Here is a 23,790-nt window from a genome sequence, read left to right on the forward strand (position 1 = left end):
CTGGCTAGTGAAGTAATCTAGTGGGTGTTGTGGTTCAGCCAGTCCTCAGTGGTTTTGTTTCTTATCTTCAAACACACATTTCTTGCAGACGTCTACAACAAAGAGGTCTGTGGTTAAAAATATACCTCCACCCAACTCTGATACCTAGACTCTGTTGATAGAAATTTCTATAAAGTGTAAAGTTTTTTGGCTGCAAGAAGTGTGAGCTATTTTGTAACCAAATCACAAGCAATAACACTTCAATGACAATCACATAAGCAAATGTGTGACACTGACCACTTTGTATACTTGCTTTCATTGAAGTACACAGATTAGAACATTCTCAAATCATACTGGGTGTGACATATGAATCTTCAGGTTTTGCACAAACTCATTGGAGATTATGCCAAAGCATTTTCTCTACTGGTTCAAAACATTTAGACTTCAGATATGCTTGAATCATCAGTAAATTGTTTGTATAATTGTGTACAATTGTGTTGTGTGCGTGAGGATGAGCTGTCTTGTCCCTCTATATTTTTGTGAGTTGCATGTGAGCCGGACAGGAAGGGTCAGGATTAGAGAAACAGGAAGCTGACATAAGGAAGTATTGTGCGTCACACAGATATTCACTGCTTAAAGACATTCCAGCCTCACCTCTGAAATGAAGTTTTTCCACAGTTCTCCAATGAAACTCTTGCTTTTCGCTGGTAAGTCACTTTGATCACATATGATCTATTCTTCTAATAATTATATATATAGTTAATACTATTTTTCAAGATATATTTATTTTTGACAGTAAGTTTCTGTTGCTACATACCTATATACATGTACATACAGTATTGACTGTTAGCTTTCTATGACTGGTCAGGAAAAATATACAGTATATTGATCATATGTTGACGCCTGTAGTGGAGCATGACAGCATGTTGCGTAATTTGTCAAAATGGGGACCTGCTGTTTATTGACAAGTTTTAATCAAATTAAATAAAGTACAAACAATACATATTTATTTATTAAATGTATTATAGGTTATTTATTTGTTTTTCAGCTAAATTTAAACAATAAAACAATTATGAACACACACACACAAATGTCAGCATTAATGTGACAACATGCCCAATGTCTTAATTATTTATTTTTTTGGACACTGGGAACACAATCGTTCAGTCTTTCAATAAAAGTCTGCCTTCATTATACAGGTATACATTAAGCTAATGTCAGTGTGATTTTATTGTGTTCATTTGTTGTTCAATTGGTTACACGACAGCTATTGCAGAAACATGATGGTAAAGATATTTTTGTGATCTAGATGACAGATTTCTTGAAAAAATAATATTTTTCTAATTTAAGAATTTTCTAATTTAAGAAAGTATCAGACTTGGTGTTTGAAACCAAGGTACAAAACCACAGGTAGGGAAAGCAAGCATTTGTGTAACAGGACGTTTTATGCTAAATTGTATTAACCATGTGACAAATAACATGTCTCAAACATACTCATGAAGGTCTGTAATTCATGTGCATCCATCTTTGAAAATAATTGTATTTCTATTATATATTTCTATTGATATATATCTTTTTTATTTGTATAGCTTGGTTTACAAGTGTGCTGGATCCATGCAGATTTGCTGGAAGTTGCCCGTCCTGTCACAAGAATGCCACCTGCATTGATTCCAAAAAATGCCAATGCAAACAAGGGTTCACTGGTGATGGAATCAAGAATTGCCAGGGTTTGCAATTTATTTTATTACATTAAAACAAACTGTTAAACTTATTAGTGTAAGAACAACAAAGCAACAAGTTCAAACAGAAAAGACTGTAGTCCGACTGTACTGTATGAGTAGTTTATAAATCTTGTTACAATATGTGGGTCCCGCTTTATATTAGGTGTCTTTAACAACTATGTACTAACATTTAAATTAAGAATTTTTATACAATTCACTTATTGTGTACGTCCATGTTTACATTGTACATTGTACAAAAAAAAAAACTGCATGTAATTACAGCTTAATTTTTGTAATAACATTTATAATTACAGTGTTGACCATTCTCTTGCACTTTTCATTCCATTCTTTTTGCACATTCTCTTGGATAATTTTCTGATTGTTCCAATCCAATCTGACTTCTGACCTTTAATGCTGACTGAATCATAATCATACACTGTTTGTTCGTTCGTTGGCCAGAGGAGAACTCCTACTATAGAACTACTTACTATAGGGATAGGGTAGGTTTAGGATTTGGTTCAGGGTTAGTTGCATGTAATTATGCACAATTTACTGTTATCACTATGGTAACTACATGAAAGATTTGTAACAAGGACACTGTAAAATAAAGAGTTACCAAATAGTGTAACCCAAAATTGTTGTAAAAATTATTTACAGTACATTGTACCTGTTACAGGTACCGGGGTCCTCGGGGGGACTGTAAGCATTTTAAAATCTTTGCAGTAATTGAGAGAGAGAGACAATAGTTAATGATTGCTTAAAAGATCCAGTTGATGTCACCCTTTAAGTGTCACCGGCCCACCGGGCCCACAGGCATTATATATTTAAACAACTATCCTATACTAAACCTAAACTAATATTGACAAACTATATCATTTGAAAGCTTGCAATCTCTAGTTTTCATATTTTCACATTTGGCTCCAAAACTCTGGAATAGTCTTCCTGATACTGTTCGTTGCTCAGACTCACTCTCCCAGTTTAAAACTAGATTAAAGTCGCATCTCTTCAGCCAGGCATTCATATAATCCTACAGTTCAAACTACAATCCGGCCTCTAGCTCATAAATACCAGAGGAGAACTGGCCCCCGACTGAGCCTGGGTTCTCCCAAGGTTTTTTTTTTTCTCCATTAGGTCACCTGATGGAGTTTTAGGACACCATTAGGTGACTTGATGGAGTTTTTCGGTTCCTTGCCACTGTTGCCTTTGGCTTGCTCAGTTGGGGATATTTTGGGGATATTTAATTTAATTTTATCAATCAATAAATTCCTCTTGAAAAAAACTTTGTTGTATTATTTTAATTTAATACTGTGAAGCTGCTTTGATACAATCTGTATTGTGAAAAGCGCTATACAAATAAACTTGACTTGACTTGATTTCAAATAAATTACATTACAGAGAAATAAATTACAGAGGAGCCGTAATTTATCAATTTGCAACAAGAATATTTTCATACTCCCAAGGCGTGTTCAGACCTTTATTTTGAAATAGTAATGAACATGAAAAATCATGAAAGAATAGTAGAAACCTCAGTTTGTTTTCATGCCAAGAGTTAAAAAGATAGCACCCATTATTTTATTTATTTTTTTGAAAAAAAAGGTCTAAAAATGTTTTAAATATAAATAAAAAAATAATAGATTCACCATTTGTGATGTGGCAGCGAGCTATAACGCACATACGTGTTATTTTTATGTGTTTCTTAGAGGTTGAATTCATATCAGAATCTGCCAAACTTCCAATACTACTTCTGAATAGGTATAAAGTAAAGTGTTACCGGTGTCTTTAACTGCTCATCAATAATAAATATGTATATATTGCACTCATATTGTATTGCAAAACACTTGTGCTGCTTTTGTGGTTGGATACAGGTAAAGTTAAGGACATGTTTGGTGGTATGGGTAGGTTTAAGATTGGGTTAAGGTGTAATGGAAGAGTCAACAGTGATATCATAGATGTAATTATAGAAATTAATTACAGCTGTAATAACATGCAGGTAAATCTTTCAAATATAATTACAATTTAAAAACACGTATGTACACAATAAGTGCATTGTATCAAATAGTAAATAGTAGTTAAGCATGCCTAATATAAAGTTATTTATTTATTTATGTATGTATGAATGAATGAATGAATGAATGAATGTTAGCTAAATGGTAGTTAAAAACACCTAATATAAATTGTGACCTTATAAATATATCTATGAATTATGTCCATGAATTATCAGAATAAATATATAAGTCAGTTAAACCTTCAACTGTCTGATGTAATAAACTGTATATCATGTATATCCATATCTGAATCAAAACACAAAACAAAATCCATAATACTGAATCATTACAGATGGTTAAGGTTTTATTACTGGGAAAGTAGATTTGTATGTGTTTTCTCCAATAAGAAACTGTCAGATGTGGTGGAAACACAACTCTTCAAGTGTGATTTTGACAGGAGTGCTGATATTTAGCTGATAATTAGGTAACACTTTATTTCAGTGTGACACTGTTATACACATTACTACATGTAGGCTACTAACTTTAGTAATAACAGTAAATTATGCCTAATTGCAAGTAACTAACCCTAACCCTAAACCAAACCTTAAAGGGATAGTATGTTTTAGCTTACCTCAAGGGCATCCAAGATGTAGGTGTCTTTGTTTCTGCAGTAGTTTCAATTTTGATATTTTTAGGTCAAACCATTCTTGTCTGTCAGTCATATAATATAATCACCACCTCAAAGAGCATGCACAGAGAAGTCTAAATTAAACAATTCCCCATCGTAAGTACACATTGATAGCCTAAGACACGAAACGAGCGGTTTGTGTGAGAAAACGAACAGTATTTATATCGTTTTTACCTCTTGTACACTTTCCGGCGCTTGCGCAGACTAAGCCAGAACGTGCGCACACGTCACACACCAGGAAGCGCGCGCGCCCTCAGATCACTTGGACGTGGTTGTGTAGAGGTAAAAACGATATAAATACTGTTCGTTTTCTCACACAAACCGCTCGTTTCGTGTCTTAGGCCATCAATGTGTACTTACGATGGGGAATTGTTTAATTTTGACTTCTCTGTGCATGCTCTTTGAGGTGGTGACCATAGACCTGCATTATATGACTGACAGACAAGAACGGTTTGACTTAAAAATATCAAAATTGAAACTACTGCGGAAACAAAGACACCTACATCTTGGATGCCCTTGAGGTAAGCTAAAACATACCAAAATTTAATTTCAAATTGAACTATCCCTTTAACCGTAACCATAACTCTATAGTAAGTACATGTAGTTGATTAATATTACTCAGGACTTAGTTGAATAAGAACAATGTAAATACATCACCTTAAAAAATAGTGTAACCAATAATTATTTTTCAATGAACTTTTCTTTATGTTACATGTTCCCTTTCGAAAGGGAACTCGCACTGCTTCGATTGGCGCTTTGAGGAACGCCCCAGGCGTGACAGGTGTCTGAAATCACAATCAAATCACGGCAATCCTATTGACCGGCGACAGCCCATGAATCATTAACATGCGACCTGAAAATATATAAGGGCGCCTTGCAAACATGATAATCATCTTTTCGTGTTCAGGGATTGTTCTGTCTGTAAGCGCTTGAAAATCAGGTAATTATGAAATGCACTGAGAAGGCTGAGTGCTTTCAGAAGTGTGCAGACCCGCACTCAAGATCTTTGACACCGGGTCACACACACAAACTGTGCGTTTTCTGTCTGGGAAGGAAGAGTATGCACAGGCAGGTCTCGAGGGCACTGCCTGTGCAAATTGTGAGTATTTTTCTCACAAAACGCTCTGCTCTCGTCTGGCCCTCTTCTCGAGAGGAGAGGAGAAGAGGGATTGGAGACTGGACCTCGCGGCTCAGGTCCCGCTCGTGAAAAAAAAAAAAAAAAAAAAGCAGAGCGGCAACGTGCGTTATGGAGCTCCCAGATGTAGCTTGCCGATCGCCTTGAGAGGGGTGTAATGGTGAAGGTGCGCACGAGGGTGAGCTGCAGGTGGATGATGAAAGTTTTTCTATAAAAAAGAGAACTTAGTCCAGCAGCGAGTGCTCTTCCGGACGAACAGGAGATGGCTGATGAGGGTGGTGATAATCGGATAGATCCTGAATCTTCTCAGCCACCCTGCCCCGTGTATGGTAGATCTACGCTTACAGGCTGGCCCTCACCAGGGTCCTCACCACCTCTGTAGCTGGCCTAGGCTATGCTAGGGATAGTGGAGGCGTTCTGTTAAAGCATTTCTGCCTCTGGCCTTCAATTTCTGAATGTAGGTTTTTAGCATCCCTATATGACAGCCCCCTCCCATGGGAGTCATTAGGCCAAGGCCCGCCCCCTTGTCTGCATTATGGGGTGAGAAGAGTAATGCAGCTTGGTGCAGAGACATGGTTTATAAAGACCCTGGGTTAGGCCTCAATAAGGTCTCCCTGGTACAATGGGTCTTTCTTGAGCAGGGTTAGGCCGTCTTTCGCCTCACAAAGAGACTGGGTTTTGTCTGCCTGAACCCGCCATGTAGAACTAGCATATGGATTTGAGCCGCCAGAATAGGCTCCACTCACCTCGCTGAGCTACTGCTCAAGCATTGGGTTGTAGGTGGGTGGTTTACAAGCAAGCCCCACTCCCTTAGGCTGGGCTCAGATAAAAGTTCTGTCACCTCTAGAGCCGCTGGCGGGCCCGCACCCTGTTAAATCTCAGGGTGAGGTGGTAGTATTGAGGCCTCCGGGCCTCCGTTGAGGCAGAGTGGTGTATGTTGTATTCCCTTTGCTTAAAGGGTGCTGTGTTTTTTGCTGAGTACACTGCCATGGACAATGTGATTAGGTACCAGGATGCTGTAGGCACTGTGTAAACAGCTTATCTGCCAACGAAGGCTGCACCAGTAGGTAGTAGGCCTCAGCAGGCCTCCTTGACTGGGCAGCCCCCAAAAGGGCGCGGTAGGCCAACTTACCTCAGCTGGTTGGCCTTAGTAGTTCAGGTAGTAGGCTTTAAACAGGCCTCCCTGGAAGGGAGTCCTTACGTTGTGGGGCATACTTTTTAGCTGTGACAAGGTAGCTAGCCTTATTAGGCCTCATGTGGGTGGCCTCAATATTTGTGTTGGTGTAGTATGGTTCCCAACGGTATATGTGTGTAGCAGAATAGACTGGCTATCAGCTAGTAGGCCCAACCAGGCCTCACTGGTGGTGAGTCCCCAGCAGTATGAATTTGGTTGACAGCACTGACTTGCTTCAGGCCTAGTAGACCTTTCAATATTCTAAATGAGTCTTGAGTGACAGGGTATACAAACAGTGGTGTTGCATGGTCATGCATTGACCTTAGCAAGGGCATCCTTGACCCTGAGCCCCATCATGGGGTGCTCGACTGTTAATTCGCTGGCCAATCAGACAATTGGCTTCAGTGGGCCTCTCTGGAGGCTAGCCCCGATTATGATCAGCCGAATAGGATTGACCACTGTCAGGCGGTTGGCCTTATCAGGCCACCATGTAGCTCGGTCCCCAACCTTACGGCCATGGCAGTCAGTTTCTTACCTAAAGAAAACTTCCAGATGACTGGCTTCAACAGGCTGCTCCGAGACTGAGCCCCAAGACTGGCAGGCCTTAGCAGGCCGCCCTGGGTCTGACACCCGGAATCAGGGTTCATAGCAATAACCAGTTTTAGCTTGCTATCGGGTAGTAGGCCTCTCCAGGCCTCCTTGAAGGCAGGTAGTAGGCCTCTCCAGGCCTCCATGAAGGCGAGTTCCCATGGATGCTAGCTATCAGGTAGTAGGCCTCTCCATGCCTCCCTGGAGGCAGGTAGTAGGCCTCATCAGGCCTATCTGAAGGCAAAGTACCAAGGATGAGCAACTGCACAGCTAGCTTTACTGGCTGCTAGGTAGTAGGCCTCACTTGGCCCCCCTTAAGGCGAGTTCCCAAATACGGGCACTAGGTAGCCAGCCCTCTAGTTATCAGGTAGTAGGCCTCACCAGGCCTCCTTGTAAGTGGTCTCCCAGCGACGCTGGGTTCTGGCAGCTAGTGGCCACTTGCTATCAGTTCAGCTGTCCTTAGCAGGCAGCTTCTGAAGGCAAGCTTGCACCCTAGCATGACTAATGGTCATTTTCTGCTACTGCTTCCCTCCCGGAACCTCTTTTATATAGCCTACAGCCTGGTTTGCCTACCAAGCAGGCCATGTGCTGCCCTCACTGAGGGTCACTATGAGTACTCAGCCACCTCAGTCTGGTCAGACGGTCGTAGGCCTCTTGTGAGGCCTCCCAGTTAGATCAGTCCTTAGGCCCTTTCAGGCTTCCACTGTGCTTTTAAACACAAGCGCTGGGTAGATCTGTGGATCGAGCAGAGAAACTCCCCTCGCTGGCAAGGGTTGTAAGCGCTATGCTTAGTCATGCTCTCCTGGATACCCCGTCTCTGAGATCCGGGCCGAGTGGTTTACTGTCAATTTCGCAGTCCCTCGGGTTGGATGCCTTATCTAAAGGTAAGTGTCCAGAGGCTCTTTCTTCGGACAGACAGGAATTTGTCCAGACTGAAATGTCCAATGTATATGATGCCAGGTCTTCCTGGTGGCTTTTCGGGTTAGTATGTTCCCCTGAATAGTGATTGGCTGGGGCTCCTTCGGGTTCCCTAGCCACATTCCCTAGAAGGGACCCATTCTAAATTTGAAGCTGTGGTCCTAGGCCCTTGAGTAGGCTCAGGTGACAGTGTAACCTGAGGGTGAGTGGTTCTGGCATCTCATTTGATTTTTGCTGGATCTGACTGACAGTTGTCACTGCCAATTGGCATGCACTCCCCTTAGCGTGGCGGCATTGGTATATTGTTCCCCAAATATATCGTTTGCAGTGCGTCTCAGGTTACAGTCTGAGAACAGGGAACGAGACACTGCGTCTTTTCACCATGCCTCAGGGCCTGCCTACCAAACAGTCCCTTCAGACGACGATAAGGGGATTATCATGTTTGTAAGGCACCCATATATACTTCCAGGTCGCACGTTAATGATTAACGGGCTGTTGCCAGTCAATAAGATTGCGATTTCAGACACCTGTCACGCCTGAGGCGTTCCCCAAAGCATCAAATGACGCAGTGTCTCATTGCTTGTTCTCAGGGAACAGAGGTTACAGTCGTAACCTGGGACGGTTTCACTACTGAGTGGCAACAAGTCTTGTTTTATGTTATAAATCAGTCATTGAATTATTCACTTTAACTGAATCATTCAAAAACATGATGCATTCAGGTACGAAACAGCACTACTGTGTGTTCTTAAGACACGTTGACCATTTGGACTATTTTTGTTGGCTGCAAATTTAACTTCTTGTTTATTGAGCAGCTGTAAACAAGCAATATCACTCTCACAATCATGTTTTTTTTTATGTTTTTTATTGCTAACCTGTCTTCCAATACAAAATCTAGCAGCTGCCTTTCAAACTTCAAATTCTCAAGAATTCAAACTACATAAGACACTTTCAGAAAAGGCTTTGTGAAGTTATTAGACATTTAAAATGTCCTATCGTTAATATATTGGAATTTTTAATTCTTTCATTTACTCTCTTTGAATATTCCCATGTCTTGCTGAAACACTCAGGTAAAACACTTGGTTTATCAGATGCATATAACTGCTGCTTCTTGGTTTAATGAATCTGTTTATCTGACCCCTCACAGATGACAATGAGTGTGAGAAAGTAACTGGAATATGTGGCCCACATGCCAACTGCACCAACATTATTGGAAATTACTACTGTACCTGCTTGTCTGGATTTAAATCAAACGGAAAGCAGGAATTTCAAACTAATGATGGGACCAACTGCACAGGTATGAATGGCTTCAAAAGATATTTGGACACTACATAAAAATGTATGAATGGCTAGAAGAGTGCACAATTTACTTTATAATGAATATGAGAAAGGATCTTCTTTGAATTGTAGATATTGATGAGTGTGAGGATGATGCTGATAGATGTGGACCCTCTTCTAAATGCCACAACATAAACGGCTCATTCATCTGCTCATGTCTGAGAGGTTATACGTCCCCAGCCGGGCCCTGGTTCAAGCCTAAAAGCGGGATAGACTGCACAAGTGAGAAAAGTTACACTCTGCTCTCAGTATAAAATGGATAATCATTTTATGTTCTCCCACATTTTGACATATTTAAAAACATTTAACTCTGAATAAAATGTAAAAGGTAAAACTTTTTAATAATATAATTTTTTCAGATATATGCATTTATGTGTTTCTGTGTTTGTGTCAGAAAACCCAAAGAAGCACTGCCATCAGGACCACAAATGCATTAAAGAGGCTGTTAACAACACACTGCAAAAAGTGAGTGACATTTTTACATTAAGTATTGGTTTCACAAAATAATCCCATATTATAAACGTTATTATTATTGTTATGATATCGCAGTTCGCTAGGGAAACAATAAATGTCAGCTACTTGATTAGCTTTTTGCAATTATACTGCAAATTATAGAGATAATAAATATAAAAAATTGGTTCCCATTTTGTATTAAGGGTATTTAGAGTCTTTTTCTACTAAATATTAACATTTAAATTAATTATTTGATTTAGTGCACGTATTGTGTATATACTCTACCAAGCAAAAGTTTAAGATCAGTAAGATTTTTTTTTTTTAAATAAGTTTTTAAAAGTAGTCTCTTCTGCTCACTAAGGCTGCATTTATTTGATCCAAAATACAACAAAAACATTGTTATTTTGAAATATTACTTCTATGAGTCATTTTTGAACAGCTGTTCTGGAGGTTTTGTCGTGATATTTTTGTCATATAACAATCAGGATGGACAGAGTATTCTAGGAAATGTCATCAATATTTCAGGAATGGTGTGAGACAGGAACATTCAGAGATTCATTTTATTTTATTTTATTTTATTTTATTTTATTTTAGTAAAAAAGGGCAAATAAATGTATACATTGTGCTTCACATTCAAGAAATGAATGAAAATATTAAAACTAACAACTATAATACTCTAAGACATTATAATACTAACAATATTATAAATTATAGTATAATACTATAATGCTAAGCTATTTTTTTATATATTTTTGTAATATATTAGCTTGGTTCCCTTTCAATATGGTTCACTAGCATTGTGTCGGTAACTGACGCTTATATGGAAAACTCAGTTCCCTTTCAAGGGAACTCGCGTTGCGTCGAAATTGACGCTATGGGGAACGCTTTGCGTGATGACGTCTTGAAGCACATGTAAAATCAGTCCAATGGTGTGGCGGAACGTCAGAGGAGGGTGACGTCACGTACCAGGAAGCTATAAAAGCCAGCCCGAAACAGAAAACGAAAGCTTTCTGAGTCTTCAGTTGCGCTCTGTGTGAAATCTGTCCCTTTTATTTGGTGTTGTCTGTCTATATTATATTATTATATTTATATATTCAGTATGGCGAGCAAGCAGCAGCAGTTTAGAGTGTGTGTTCACCCCTGCCCGCGTTATTTAACGAGTGGGGACACTCACACTCTTTGTGTTGTCTGTTTGGGTGAAGAGCATGCCCAGTCAGCACTCAAGGGTGCTGGCTGTGAGCATTGCGATGCGCTTCCTATGCGTACGCTCAGATCCCGCCTGGCTTTATTTAACCAGGATCGCGTTCCCCAGGGCTCTGGTCCCGCCGCTGCCGAGGCACGGCGTCGATCACAGACCTGGGGTTTGCAAATGGATCTATCAGTGGATGTTGAGACGGGCTCTGCCTTATCTCAGCCTCTTTCTGATAGATCCAGTGCCTCTCATCAGGGTGTGGAAGCACGCGTTGCGGTTTCTTCCCCCCCCGATGGAGGCACCAATACTGCAATTGTCCAGCTCTGAGGAGTTGGACGTTGTTAGTATTGACGCTGAGTCTGAGGATTCGCCACCTCAGTCTCATGCGTTTGAAGAATTGCTCGATGTTGTTACGAGAGCTGTCGATGGATTATCTGTTGAGTGGCCAGAGGATCGGCAGGGCGCTCATTTGAAAAGCAAACTCAACGAGCGTTTCCTGCCATCTCGTGCACAGCCTCAGTGCAGAAGCCTTCCGTTTTTCCCCGATCTCCACACCGAGGTGTGGAGATCGTGGGGGAAACCAGTGTCATATAGAGTGTATACTGCACAAACATCACACTATTCTTCCATTCACAATTATAAAGAGCATGGTTATGGGGAGATGCCGAAGGTGGAAGAGACGCTCGCGAGCTATCTCTCTCCAGCAACGGCATCTTCTCTGAAGGCTCCTGCACTACCATCCAAGCCAGTAAAATTCACATCTTCCCTGGTTCATAAGGCTTATGCCGCCGCCGGCCAAGCTGCAGCGTGTTTATACACAATGTCACTAATGCAAGCGTACCAGGCTGAATTATTGGGTGATTCTGAAGAGGGTGGGGGTATTGGTTCCGAAACTGTGTCTGAATTGCGTAGAGCCACAGATTTGTCTCTCAGGGCCACCAAGGAGACGGCTAAATCCATCGGCCGTTCTATGGCAGCCCTGGTGGCCACTGAGAGGCATCTGTGGCTCAATTTAAGTGATATAAAGGACAAAGAGAAACATGTTCTTTTAGATGCACCGGTTTCCACTGAAGGTTTATTTGGAGATGCAGTTAATAGTGCTGTAGCTAAATCTCAAGAAGCTTCAAAACAGGCAGCTGCACTTCAGAAACTTCTCCCCCGCCGTTCTTTCATTGAGGCTGCTGAGCGGGAGCAGCCTCACTCATCTAAAAAGAGCCCTGAGCACCGTGCCACTCAGAAACAGAGCGTTTCCTCCCGTGCTCCCCCACAAAAATCTCGGGGACACGGAGGGCGCTCTCAAACCCAGCAGTCTTCGAGGGGTAAAACGGTCTGCGGACCGTTATTACCGCCAAGAAGGCTGCTGGGAAAAAGTCCTGATGTCTGAGGGCTCAGGACAAATGAGGGTAGTCCCCCCCGAAGTAGAGCAGCCAACACCTCTTTTTACGGTGTCCGTCTCTCTTCGGTGCCCTCAGGGGACCGGTCTGCCAACCCTGCCGCCTCCGGTGTTTCAGGGCGCAGCGGTCTCCGGCGAGCACATATCTCAAGGACCACCCGGAAACGTAGTGGCCTCGGGATGCCCGCCCCCTCTGAGGAGGGTGTTAGAGCAGTCTGTTCAGTCGTTCCCTGCCGGTGCGCCGTTACAGGGCGACGGACCGACTACTCAACAGCAACACAATCCAGAAACCAGTCTCGAGAGGCTGGTACCTCTGGTAGAATCTCTGACAGCGTGGAAGCTACTGTCAAATGTTTCTCGTTGGGTCCTGCAGACCGTGGAAAAAGGGTATCAGATACAATTCTAGAAACGCCCACCTCGGTTTATGGGGGTCCTGCCCACAGTGGTGGGCCCCGAGCAGGTTCTGGTTATGGAACAGGAAGTAAACACTCTGTTAGAGAAAGGGGCCATAGAATATGTACCTCCCTCCAACAGGGAAACCGGGTTTTACAGACAGTACTTCATAGTTCCAAAGAAGGACGGGGGGTTGCGTCCCATTTTAGATCTTCGAGTTCTGAATGAGTCAGTCATGCAGCTCAAGTTCAAAATGTTAACATTGAGACAATCGTGCCACAGATCAGGTTCGAGGACTGGTTTGTCACGATAGACCTCAAGGACGCATATTTCCATCCGTCCGTGTCATTGGAAGTTCCTGAGGTTTGCTTTCGGGGGCAAAGCATACCAATGTCGAGTTCTTCCATTCGGCCTGGCTTTATCACACCGCACTTTCACCAAATGCGTGGATGCAGCTCTGGCGCCTCTGCGCCTCCAGGGTATTCGCATCACGAACTACATCGACGATTGGTTGATTTTAGCTCAGTCGCATCAGTTGGCGGTTCAACATCGAGATGTTGTTCTCGCCCATATGAAAGAGTTGGGGTTACGGCTGAACGCCAAGAAGAGTGTGCTTTCTCCATTTTAGAGGACCACTTTTTTAGGCGTGGTTTGGGATTCAGTGTCGATGCAGGCGCGCCTGTCACCGCCACGCATAGATTCCATCCTGGCAGCTGTGAAAAGTGTAAAGCTAGGCCAGCTACTCACTGTCAAACAGTTCCAGAGACTGTTGGGTCTCATGGCAGCAGCTTCCAACGTGATACCTTTTGGACTGCTGCACATGAGGCCCCTGCAGTGGTGGCTCAGGACCAGGGGGTTTCCCCGAGGGGTAACCCATTTCGCACAATCAAGGTCACGCGGCGATGCCTACGTGCCTTGGTTATGTGGAAGAAACCTTGGTTCCTGTCCCAGGGCCCAGTGCTGGGAGCTCCTTGTCGTCGCAAACTGCTAACGACGGATGCTTCCCTCACGGGTTGGGGAGCGATCCTAGAGGGTCGCTCATCTCAAGGTCTGTGGGAAGACCATCATCGTTCCTGGCATATCTTTCGCCTAGAGATGTTAGCTGTCTTCCGGGCTCTGAGGAGCTTTATCACAGGTCTCAGGGGACACCATGTGTTAGTGCATACGGACAACACGTCGGTAGTCGCCTATATCAACCACCAAGGGGGTTTGCGCTCGCGCCCATTATCCAATCTGGCATGCCATATCCTCTTGTGGTCCCAGGGGAAGTTGCTGTCACTCAGGGCAGCCTACATCCCCGGGGTCCAGAATATAGGAGCAGACACTCTGTCGAGACAGGGGCCGAGGCCCGGGGAATGGAGGCTCCACCCCCGAGGTGGTGGAGCTGATATGGAGGGAGTTTGGCCAAGCATAAGTGGATCTGTTTGCATCTCGAGAGACGTCTCACTGTCCACTTTGGGTTCTCCCTCACGCATCCAGCTCCTCTGGGACCGGATGCTATGGTACAGACGTGGCCGAGGCTACGTCTGTACGCCTTTCCCCCAGTTCCTCTGCTCCCGGGAGTTCTGTAGAGAGTTTGCAGCGACCGGGTTTGCCTGCTTCTTATTGCCCCGCGCTGGCTGGGCAGAGTATGGTTTCCCGATCTTGTGTCCCTCCTCGACGGGCCTCCTCTGGAGCTACCCGTCAGGAGGGTGCTTCTGTCCCAAGCAGGGGGCTCGATTTTTCACCCCCTACCGGAACTGTGGAACCTGTAGGCTTGGCCTCTGAGGGGGCCCAGCTCATAGAGTCAGGTCTCTCAACTGAGGTTGTTGAGACCATTCTACAGTCCAGAGCTCCCTCCACGAGGAAACTTTATGCCCTGAACTGGAGAGTATTCACTTCTTTGTGTAGTGACCGTCGGTTGGATCCAGTCAACTGCCCAATTGGTACAGTTCTGGAGTTCCTGCAGGACCGGTTCACTGCAGGTCTGACCCCGTCCATTTTAAAGGTTTATGTGGCGGCCATAGGTGCTTACCACATTCCTTTGGGTGGAATGTCTGTGGGGAAAGACCCTTTGGTATCTCGTTTCCCTCGTGGCACTTGGAGGCCTTCTGTCCTCCTCCCTTTCGAAAAGCGGACCAGGAGGCAAATAATTTGCTTTGCCCTGTTCGGGCGTTAGACGCGTATGTCCACAGAGCTGCCCTGTGGCGTAAAAGTGATCAATTGTTTGTATGCTTTGGGTCCCCTAACAAGGGAGGTCCAGTGTCTAAGCAAAGGATGAGCAAGTGGGTGGTTGAGGCTATCTCACTTGCTTATGAGGCGGCTGGGCAGCCTTCTCCTTGGGCTGTCCGGTCGCACTCTACTAGGAGTATGGCGGCCTCTAAGGCCCTTATATCAGGAGTGTCTTTGCAGGACGTTTGTGATGCGGCAGGCTGGTCCTCACCACACACCTTCATCAGGTGCTACTCTTTAGACCTAGACTCTACTCCAGGGTCTCAGGTTTGTCTTCCTAGTGCTGCTCAATTGATTTCACACAGGACAGACATTTGTAGCTATGGTGGCGTTGGTATAGACGTTCCCCATAGCGTAAATTTCGACGCAACGCGAGTTCCCTTGAAAGGGAACGCCTCGGTTACGACTGTAACCTCGGTTCCCTGAAGAGGGAACGAGCGTTGCGTCGCCTTGCCATATCTCCTTCATGCCTGTCAGCACGACTTCAGACTCTACGAAGCTTTCGTTTTCTGTTTAGGGCTGGCTTTTATAGCTTCCTGGTACGTGACGTCACCCGCCTCTGACGTTCCGCCACACCATTGGACTGATTTTACATGTGCTTCAAGACGTCATCACGCAAAGCGTTCCCCATAGCGTCAATTTCGACGCAACGATCGTTCCCTCTTCCGGGAACCGAGGTTACAGTCGTAACCGAGGCGTTTTTCTCTGAATCCTGAAGCCTAATTGGTTCATGTACAACTGCAAATGGCAAATCAGCCCGGCCAAAACAGACGGGGCTGACTGCCTATTTAAGCTGTGCTGATTGCCATTTTTGTTAGAATTTTTCTCCTTCAAGCGCAAAGATCATATCAAGAAGAAGATAGAAGATCAAGAAGATGATAGAAGCCTTTCTGCTCTCCATTGAAACAAGCCTCATCCAGCGGATTAACAGCACTTTAGTGACTGCAGCTGACTAAGCGCTTCTCCCCTGCAGCTATCCAGTGACTCTTTAAGAGCAAATTCCACTTAAAAGAGCACATTTTAAGCAAAGTTTGTTGCAAAATGTCGCGCCATTAGTGTGGCTCATGCAGGGCTACAGAATCCAGTTTGGATGTTGTCCACCCAGGTTCAACAGGGTGTTACCTACGGAAGTGGGCCCCGAGCAGACTCGGGTGATGGAACAGGAAGTTCAGTCTCTTTTGGCGAAGGAGGCCATATAATGTATTCCTCCTTTACGCCGCCTTCACACTGGCAGTTGAAATCAGCTCCGATACGGCTTCGAAATGACCGGAAGTCATTCATTTCCTATGGAGATTTGCAGGCCGCATGCGAATGGGTCCGAACCGGGTCCGAACGAATGCAGTGTGAAAAAAATCGTGTCCGTTGGTCATCCGGATGCATTCAAAAAATTTAACTCTTGCGAAAGGCTACGGACGGTTCCTATCCGACAATTCCAGCGGAAGTTAGCGTTGCTATGGTACTGGTAAACAAACCTGAATTCTTAACTTTTAATAAAATAAATAATGATTTTATAACGATAAGTTGTCATGTCGTTTTTTTATTTTCATGATTTTCTAACGTTATTAGGGCAGTTATTACAATTAAAATGTATTATATACCACTATCACATTTAGCCGACCTGACATGTCAACGTCCTGGGCAACTTTCCTCCACGCAGCAGCCTTCCGATTAATGTCTCTATAACCCTCATCAGAGAGAACATACAGAATTGTACATTCTGACACTGACAAAATCAACCGTTCTAATCTCTCCGCCATTTTTGTTCTACTCGCTTCCGAAGCTTCCGACGCTTTTCAACGGTGTAGTACGACGTCCGCTGGGGGTGTATTGCATATTACGGAGCTGATTTCAACTGCCAGTGTGAAGGCAGCGTTAGAGAGAAATGCCGGGTTCTACAGCCGGTATTTCATTGTTCAGAAAATAAGATGGAGGGTTGCGTCCCATTATAAATGTACGTCACTTGAACCGCTCTCTGAGGAGATTCCAGTTGAAGATGCTGACGATTCCTCTTATCGTGACTCAAATCAAGTCCGAGGACTGGTATGTCATGATCGATCTAAAAGACGATCTACTTCCATATTTCCATCCTTCCACAACATAGGAAGTTCCCGAGATTCGCTTTTGGGGACGAACCGCACCAATATCGGGTTCTTCCATTCGGCCTGTTATCCCCTCACACTTTCACAAAATGTATGGATTCAGCTCTGGCTCCTCTGAGACTCCAAGGCATCCTTATTCTTAATTACATAGATAACTTGTTAATATTAGCCCAGTCACAGGAGATGGTGGCTCGGCATCGAGATGCAGCAGTAACCAGAATCAAGCTAGGCCAGCTCATCACTGTGAAAAAGTTTCAGAGACTGTTAGGGCTCATGGCAGCTGCATCCAACATCATACATTTTGGCCTGCTGTGTACATGAGACCCTTGCAGTGGTGGCTCAGGACAAGGGGGTTTTCCTCGAGTGGCAACCTGTTTTGCACGATCAAGGTTACGTGTAGATGCCTTTGTTCCTTGGTCATGTGGAAGAAATTTTGGAAGAAACCTTTTCCAAATCCTAGTGTTGGGAACATCCTGTCATCACAAGACTGTGTCGAAAGATGCATCCCTCACAGGGTGGGGAGCGGTCATGGAAGGCTGCTTGACCCAGGGTACAAACTGCCTAGAGATGTTAGCTGTATTGCTAGCCCTAAGGCATTTCCTCCCAGACCTCAGAGGCCACCATTTTCTAGTTCGAACAGAAAATATGTCGGTGGTCTTGTTTATAAATCATCAGGGTGGTCTGAAGTTGCTGTGGTTCCAGGGCAAACTGCCTTCCACATGCCATTAAGTGGGGGACCATTGGGAAAGCACCACTTGGTAACTCGTTTCCTTCATGGTACCTTGAGGATGAGGCCCGCAGCTCAGGTAAGAGTCCAGGCTTGGGACTTAGCAGTAACATTAGAAGGGTTGTCCCTGGCACCCTTCAAGCCCTTGGACTCAGCATCAGATAAATGCATCGCTTTATAGATGGCATTTTTGCAGCCGATCACATCACTAAAGAGAGTAGGAGATATGCAGGCCTGCCAGTTGCTTCCTCCTGCTTAGAGTTTGCTCCGGGTAGGGTGAAAGTTATTCTCCACCCAAGGCCGGGCTATGTACCTAAGGTACCCACTAATGTGGCCTCGTCTACAGTCCTCCAGGTCTTTCATCCTCTTCCTCATGTGTCGGCGGAACAAGAGAAGCTACATTTAATTGAAAGGCCCATCTGAGCCTCTGAAGTCTATATGCGTAAGACTTATCAATGGAGGAAAACTAATCAACTGCTTGTATGCTTCGGGCCCACCAAAAAGGGCTGCCCAGCCACCAAACAGACAATCAGCAGATGGATTGTTGAAGCGATTTCTTTGGCTAATGAGGCACACGTTGTGTCTTTGCCTCTTCTAATCAAAGCATGTTCCACACAAAGTATGGCATCCTCCAAAGCATTACTGCCGGGGGTATCCCTTCAGGAAGTTTATGATGCGGCGGGGTGGTCCTCCCCACACACATTTATAAAGTTTTATAGCCTGGACCTGCTGGCCACACCGGGATCTCAAGTGATTTCATCTGGAGTTGTGCCTGGACTGCTTCACACCAGGACAGGCAATTTTCAGTATAGTGAAGTGGGTATTGCATTCCCCAAAGTGTCATTGGACGCAGTGCGAGTTCCCTTGAAGGGGAACGTCTCAGGTTATGCATATAACCATTATCCCTGAAAGGAGATCGAGATGCTGGAACACTGTGTTGCCGGCTTCACTTAGTAGCTTCCGCGTTACGCACCTATCAGGATTGGACTGGTGACACTCGTGCTTCAGACGCAGTCATGGCGTTCCCCAAAGTATCGTCATTGGACACTGCATCTTGATTCCCCTCTCAGGGAACCATGGTTACATGCGTAGCCTGAGACATTCTTCTGCTGCTTCTAGTCGCCCTAAGTCGTCGTAGACTCAGCAGCACATCAAGCTAGCTTCCGCGCCTGCTCTGCCCCAGCCCGAGGTGGAACACATGGTGAAGCATTGCTTCCACCCAGATAAGCACTACCCGTTTCCCAGGTGCCAGGGACCCCACTGTAACGCAGGTAGATGTTGTGGGAAGAAGGAGGCGGGAACCGGCGAACATTTAAAAACTTTAATGACGAGAAATAAATAAACTACAAAATGAAAGTAAAGACGGCAGCCCCTCACGGTCGACTGCCGCCACACATAATAAAACAAAACAGCAAATAAAATAGTCCTGGTCCTCTCTCGTCCTTCACGATCGACGCTCCTCTTTTTATGCTTCTGCTCCTCCGTGAGAGATACGAGACCAGAGCGCAGGTGTCGCTCATCAGCAATCACTGCATCGGCCTTGCGCCATTCTCCCACGGCCCTCGTCCTGCTCGCCACATACTCCCATCGCCCCTCGCATGCCAGGGGGTACACCCGAGACTGCACTCCTTCACTCCCTCATGGACAGCAGCCACCCCTCCAGACCCCAGGCGGCCAACAGCAAGTTCGACCGTCCCCCCGGCAACTCACTCAATCGTGGGGGGTGGACTTATTTAAATTAATGCAATTGTCTGGTTTTAGCCAGGTTTCTGTCAAACACAACACATCTAGGTTATAATCTGTAATCATATAATTAACAATAAGTGCTTTTGAAGTAAGGGATTGAATATTCAGCAACCCAAGCTTTATCATTTGTTCATCTGTATTATATCTGTTTTTTATTTGTTGAACATCAGTTAAATTTTTACCCTTAAATGGGTTTGGGAGTCTTTTGTATTTCCTAATTCGGGGAATTCGGTTAACAGACACAGGGCACTATTTTGCACCCAGCGCAATTGACTTTGTACACCGACGCATGTATCATTCCTATTTTGCACCCGCGCACAGCGGACTTTTCCCTCCACAGACGCACACCGGTAAACTTGGGAATGAACTTGCGCTCCCGGGGGCGGTGCAGCGAAAAGAGGAGGCGTGTTTCGGCGCAAACGTTCCCTGATGCTATTTTGCAGGTTTAGAAAACAATTCCGCCACTTTTGGCATTGCGCATGTTATTCATATGCTTTTTTAAGGGCGCATGCTTGGCCATAATCAATGTAGCGTGTGCACAACGCGCATACACTTTGCTTCTCTCATCTACACAGAAGCAGCAGTTTTCATTTTTGCAAATCATACATTATTACAAGGAAAAATATTAACACACGAGGGAAATCATTGTGTCCATGAAGATGTGAAAAATAGGCATAAATCTAGCTTACACATTTACCCAAATTATTATACACCTGTTTAACCGAAGCTAATTTGGGTGGGTTTCTCCCATCCCCAATGTCACTTCTCTGTGTTTTATGGCCCTGACGAGAACGTCGGTCTCCTCGGCTGTGAACCGCTCCTGGTGTGCACCTGGCAAATCCGCCGTTATAATAGCAATCCACCATTGAACAAGCGCGCCTGCTCTTAAAGGGAATGTGAGATGTCGCTCTGATTGGTTTATTTCATGTTACGCCCAAACCACACCTATGAATAATGAAGCTACTTCAGACCAACCCATTTTAGATTTGTGTCAGGCGCAAGAGTCATTTATCCTGCCGGTATAATAGCAACAGCGCCCAAGACCCGCCCACAAAGTTACTTGCGTTTCGCGCTTGATACTTGCGTTTCAGGTCCACAGTCTCTATATGATGATATCTTGATGAAAGAGTCTCTATGTGATGGGATTTATCTGACCTCAGTGACGTGAGACAGCTAACAGACGGCCGGTTTAGCCAGTCTGTCTGCTTCCTGACCTGAGCCGAATTCATGTTTGAGCTCTAAGAATATGTGTCATATTACTAGAGAGAAGAGCAGCACCATCCCAGGAGGGATGAATACCATCTCTTTTCAACAGGTCACGTCTGCCCCAAAAACGTTTCCAATTGTCTATGAATTCTATATTATTCTGCGGACACACCTTAGACAGCCAGCCATTGAGTGAGGACAGTCTACAAAGTATCTCATCACTCCGGCGAACAGGAAGGAGGCCAGAGCAAATTACAGTGCCTGACATGGTATTTGCGAGTTCACACACCTCTTTAACGTTAATTCTAGTGATCTCCGACTGACGAAGTTGAACATCATTAGTGCAGACGTGAATTATAATCTTAGAGAATTTACGATTAGCATTAGCCAGCACTTTTAAATTTGCTTTGATGTCAGGCGTTCTGGCTCCCGGCAAACATGTGACTATGGTGGCTGGTGTCTCTATTTCCACGTTCCGTGAAATAGAATCGCCAGTAATTAGGGCACTTTCAACAGGATTCACAGTGGGTGTTTCACTGAGTGGGGAGAATCTGTTTGTTATTGTTATTGTAATCGGAACGGAAGAGCGGTGTTCTCTTACGAGAGGTTCTCTCGTATTGCGTAAGTTAGCTTACGCTACGGGGAAGTCATCTTTTCTCGAGATCTGAAGCCAAAAAATTATCCTTAATTTTTATAATTTTGTCAACGCAGTGCAGCAGCACGCAGACCTAGGGCAGGCTTACTAGCGTGCCCATTGGCTGCCCTGCGGCAACTGCAGCAGCCTATCGCTGAGCCTTAGACGTGACGTCACGTCCAATGAGCGCGCTTGGCGCGCCTCATGCGTCACAGCCCGCGAAAGAGGGGTTGTGGCTTAGCGTATACAAGCGAGGCTCAGAGGCTGCTTCACTGATTTCTGTCTCTTCAGCGACGCTCTCCGCATCGCTGGACTCTGAGGAAGCCGCCGCCGTTGAAACAAGCGACCAGCACGCCGAGGATATCAGCCTGAGGAAGCCGGCCGTCTTCGCCGCCTTCAGCCTTCCCTGCCTGCTCCGCTATCCGGCGGATTATATCCTTCTTTGCTCTGTGTTGTGTGTGTTTGTGTGTTCGCCCCGCGACACACTACATCTAAAAGAGCGCGAGGCGTTGTTGCAAATGCCTCGCTCCCCCTGTGGCTCGTGCAGAGCCCCGCTCAGCGACAGCGACCGCCATGTGATCTGCGCTTGCCTGGGCCTCTCTGCCCCACCCAGGTCAGACTAACCTCCATTCTCACAGATTTCTCAGTCCCCTCCTAAGCTCAGGCGACTGGAAATACATATATTGCAGTAAACGAGCCTGTTTTTTATACACGCACGCCTGCAAACAAACGCTGACGCAAAACATAATGACGCTCGCTCCTTCCCGCGCTCTCCCTCTCTGTTCGAGCCGCGCAAACAGGCGCCGCTCACAAGGGATGTCAGAAGTGGACGGTCACGGGCTAGCTTCCTTTACGTTATAAGAAAGCTACCCCGCGTCTCGGTCGCGCGCGTCACTCACCTCCATTTCTTACAAATTTCTCAGTCCCCTCCTAAGCTCAGGCGACTGGAAATACATATATTGCAGTAAACGAGCCTGTTTTTTATACACGCACACCTGCAAACAAACGTTGACGCAAAACATAATGACGCTCGCTCCTTCCCGCGCTCTCCCTCTCTGTTCGAGCCACGCAAACAGGCGCCGCTCACAAGGGATGTCAGAAATGGACGGTCACGGCTAGCTTCCTTTAAGTTATAAGAAAGCTACCCCGCGTCTCGGTCGCGCGCGTCACTCACCTCCATTTCTTACACATTTCTCAGTCCCCTCCTAAGCTCAGGCGACTAGAAATATCAATATTGCAGTAAACGAGCCTGTTTTTAATACACGCACGCCTGCAAACAAACGATGTCACAGCACATGATGACATCTTCCCGCTCTCTCTCCCTTTGTTCGAGCCGCGCAACTGCGCCGTTCTCAAGGGATATCAGAGCGTACGTCACGAGCGACGCTCTGTCATATGCTCGCGCTAACTGAAAGCTTATGTGTGCCCCTGTGGCTCAGTGGCAGAACATTAGGCTTTCGCGCCAGAGACCCGAGTTCGAATCCGGCCCTGGCGGCAGAGAATTTTTTTTTTTTTTTTTTGCTTCTCTGAGCTCGCGGCCAGCTTTCTTACATACAGAAAGCGAACCCGCATCTCGCACCCTCCCGCTCACAAGGATGGTGCTTGAGTATTTATGAGCCATCAAAGCGCCCAGCTCTGTCAGTCCCCTTACAAGAGGCTACTGCAGCAGCTTACATCGCAGCCAACGAGCCAGTAACACAACTCGCTCGCCTGCACACAAACGCCGTTTTTAAGGCGGCCCAGATAAATCTCATAAAGAGTATAAATTCGGGTTGTCCGGCTCACGCCGAAGGTGTCATAAGTGTAGAAAATGTGCCCACACCCTCGTGCTCACTGCTACACACAAACACGGTTCCCCTGGTAACGCGCTCAGAGTGCACTCTCATAAAGCGGACACGCGCCGCTCGAGTGATAAGCGTAGAGAATGTGTCCACGACTCTGTGCCCACACCTACCCACTGCCCGCTCTGCCACACAGTTACCCCGGGTTTGCAGACCCTCTAAAGCGCTCAAACACTGGCCGTGTGACAAATGTAAGCCCTGCGCCCGCTCACGAGTGCGCGCACTTACTAAAAAACACGATACCCCTCATGCCGCTCTCGCGACACGGGTTTTTAACAGCGAAATGTGCCCCATCCATAAAGATCGAGCCGTCATACGCTGTACAGCCAGTCACTACTGTCTACCAGCCCCCATGTTCAAGCACCGGCGGCG

At 45.4% G+C, this 23,790-nt stretch overlaps 1 protein-coding gene and 1 long non-coding RNA gene across 2 annotated transcripts in view; one reads left to right on the plus strand and one right to left on the minus strand.

Annotated features, from left to right (window-relative positions):
• The first annotated feature begins 538 nt into the window (after window positions 1-538).
• The window catches only part of adgrl4 (adhesion G protein-coupled receptor L4), a 36,919-nt gene continuing 13,667 nt past the window's right edge, over window positions 539-23,790 (plus strand). The window contains exons 1-5 of the mRNA XM_082156747.1: window positions 539-686; window positions 1,569-1,706; window positions 9,333-9,482; window positions 9,596-9,745; window positions 9,918-9,988. Coding sequence (XP_082012873.1) covers window positions 641-686; window positions 1,569-1,706; window positions 9,333-9,482; window positions 9,596-9,745; window positions 9,918-9,988 — 555 coding nt within the window. The 5' untranslated portion in view covers window positions 539-640. The remainder of the gene's footprint in view (window positions 687-1,568; window positions 1,707-9,332; window positions 9,483-9,595; window positions 9,746-9,917; window positions 9,989-23,790) is intronic.
• LOC309488565 lies at window positions 10,531-19,350 on the minus strand. Its single transcript, XR_014202189.1, has 2 exons — window positions 15,857-19,350; window positions 10,531-10,791 (listed from the first exon to the last, which is right to left on the minus strand). It is a non-coding gene; the product is annotated as an uncharacterized lncRNA (long non-coding RNA).

The sequence above is a fragment of the Leuciscus leuciscus genome (assembly GCF_965113295.1).
Source record: "Leuciscus leuciscus genome assembly, chromosome: 23".
Lineage (NCBI taxonomy): Eukaryota > Metazoa > Chordata > Actinopteri > Cypriniformes > Leuciscidae > Leuciscus > Leuciscus leuciscus.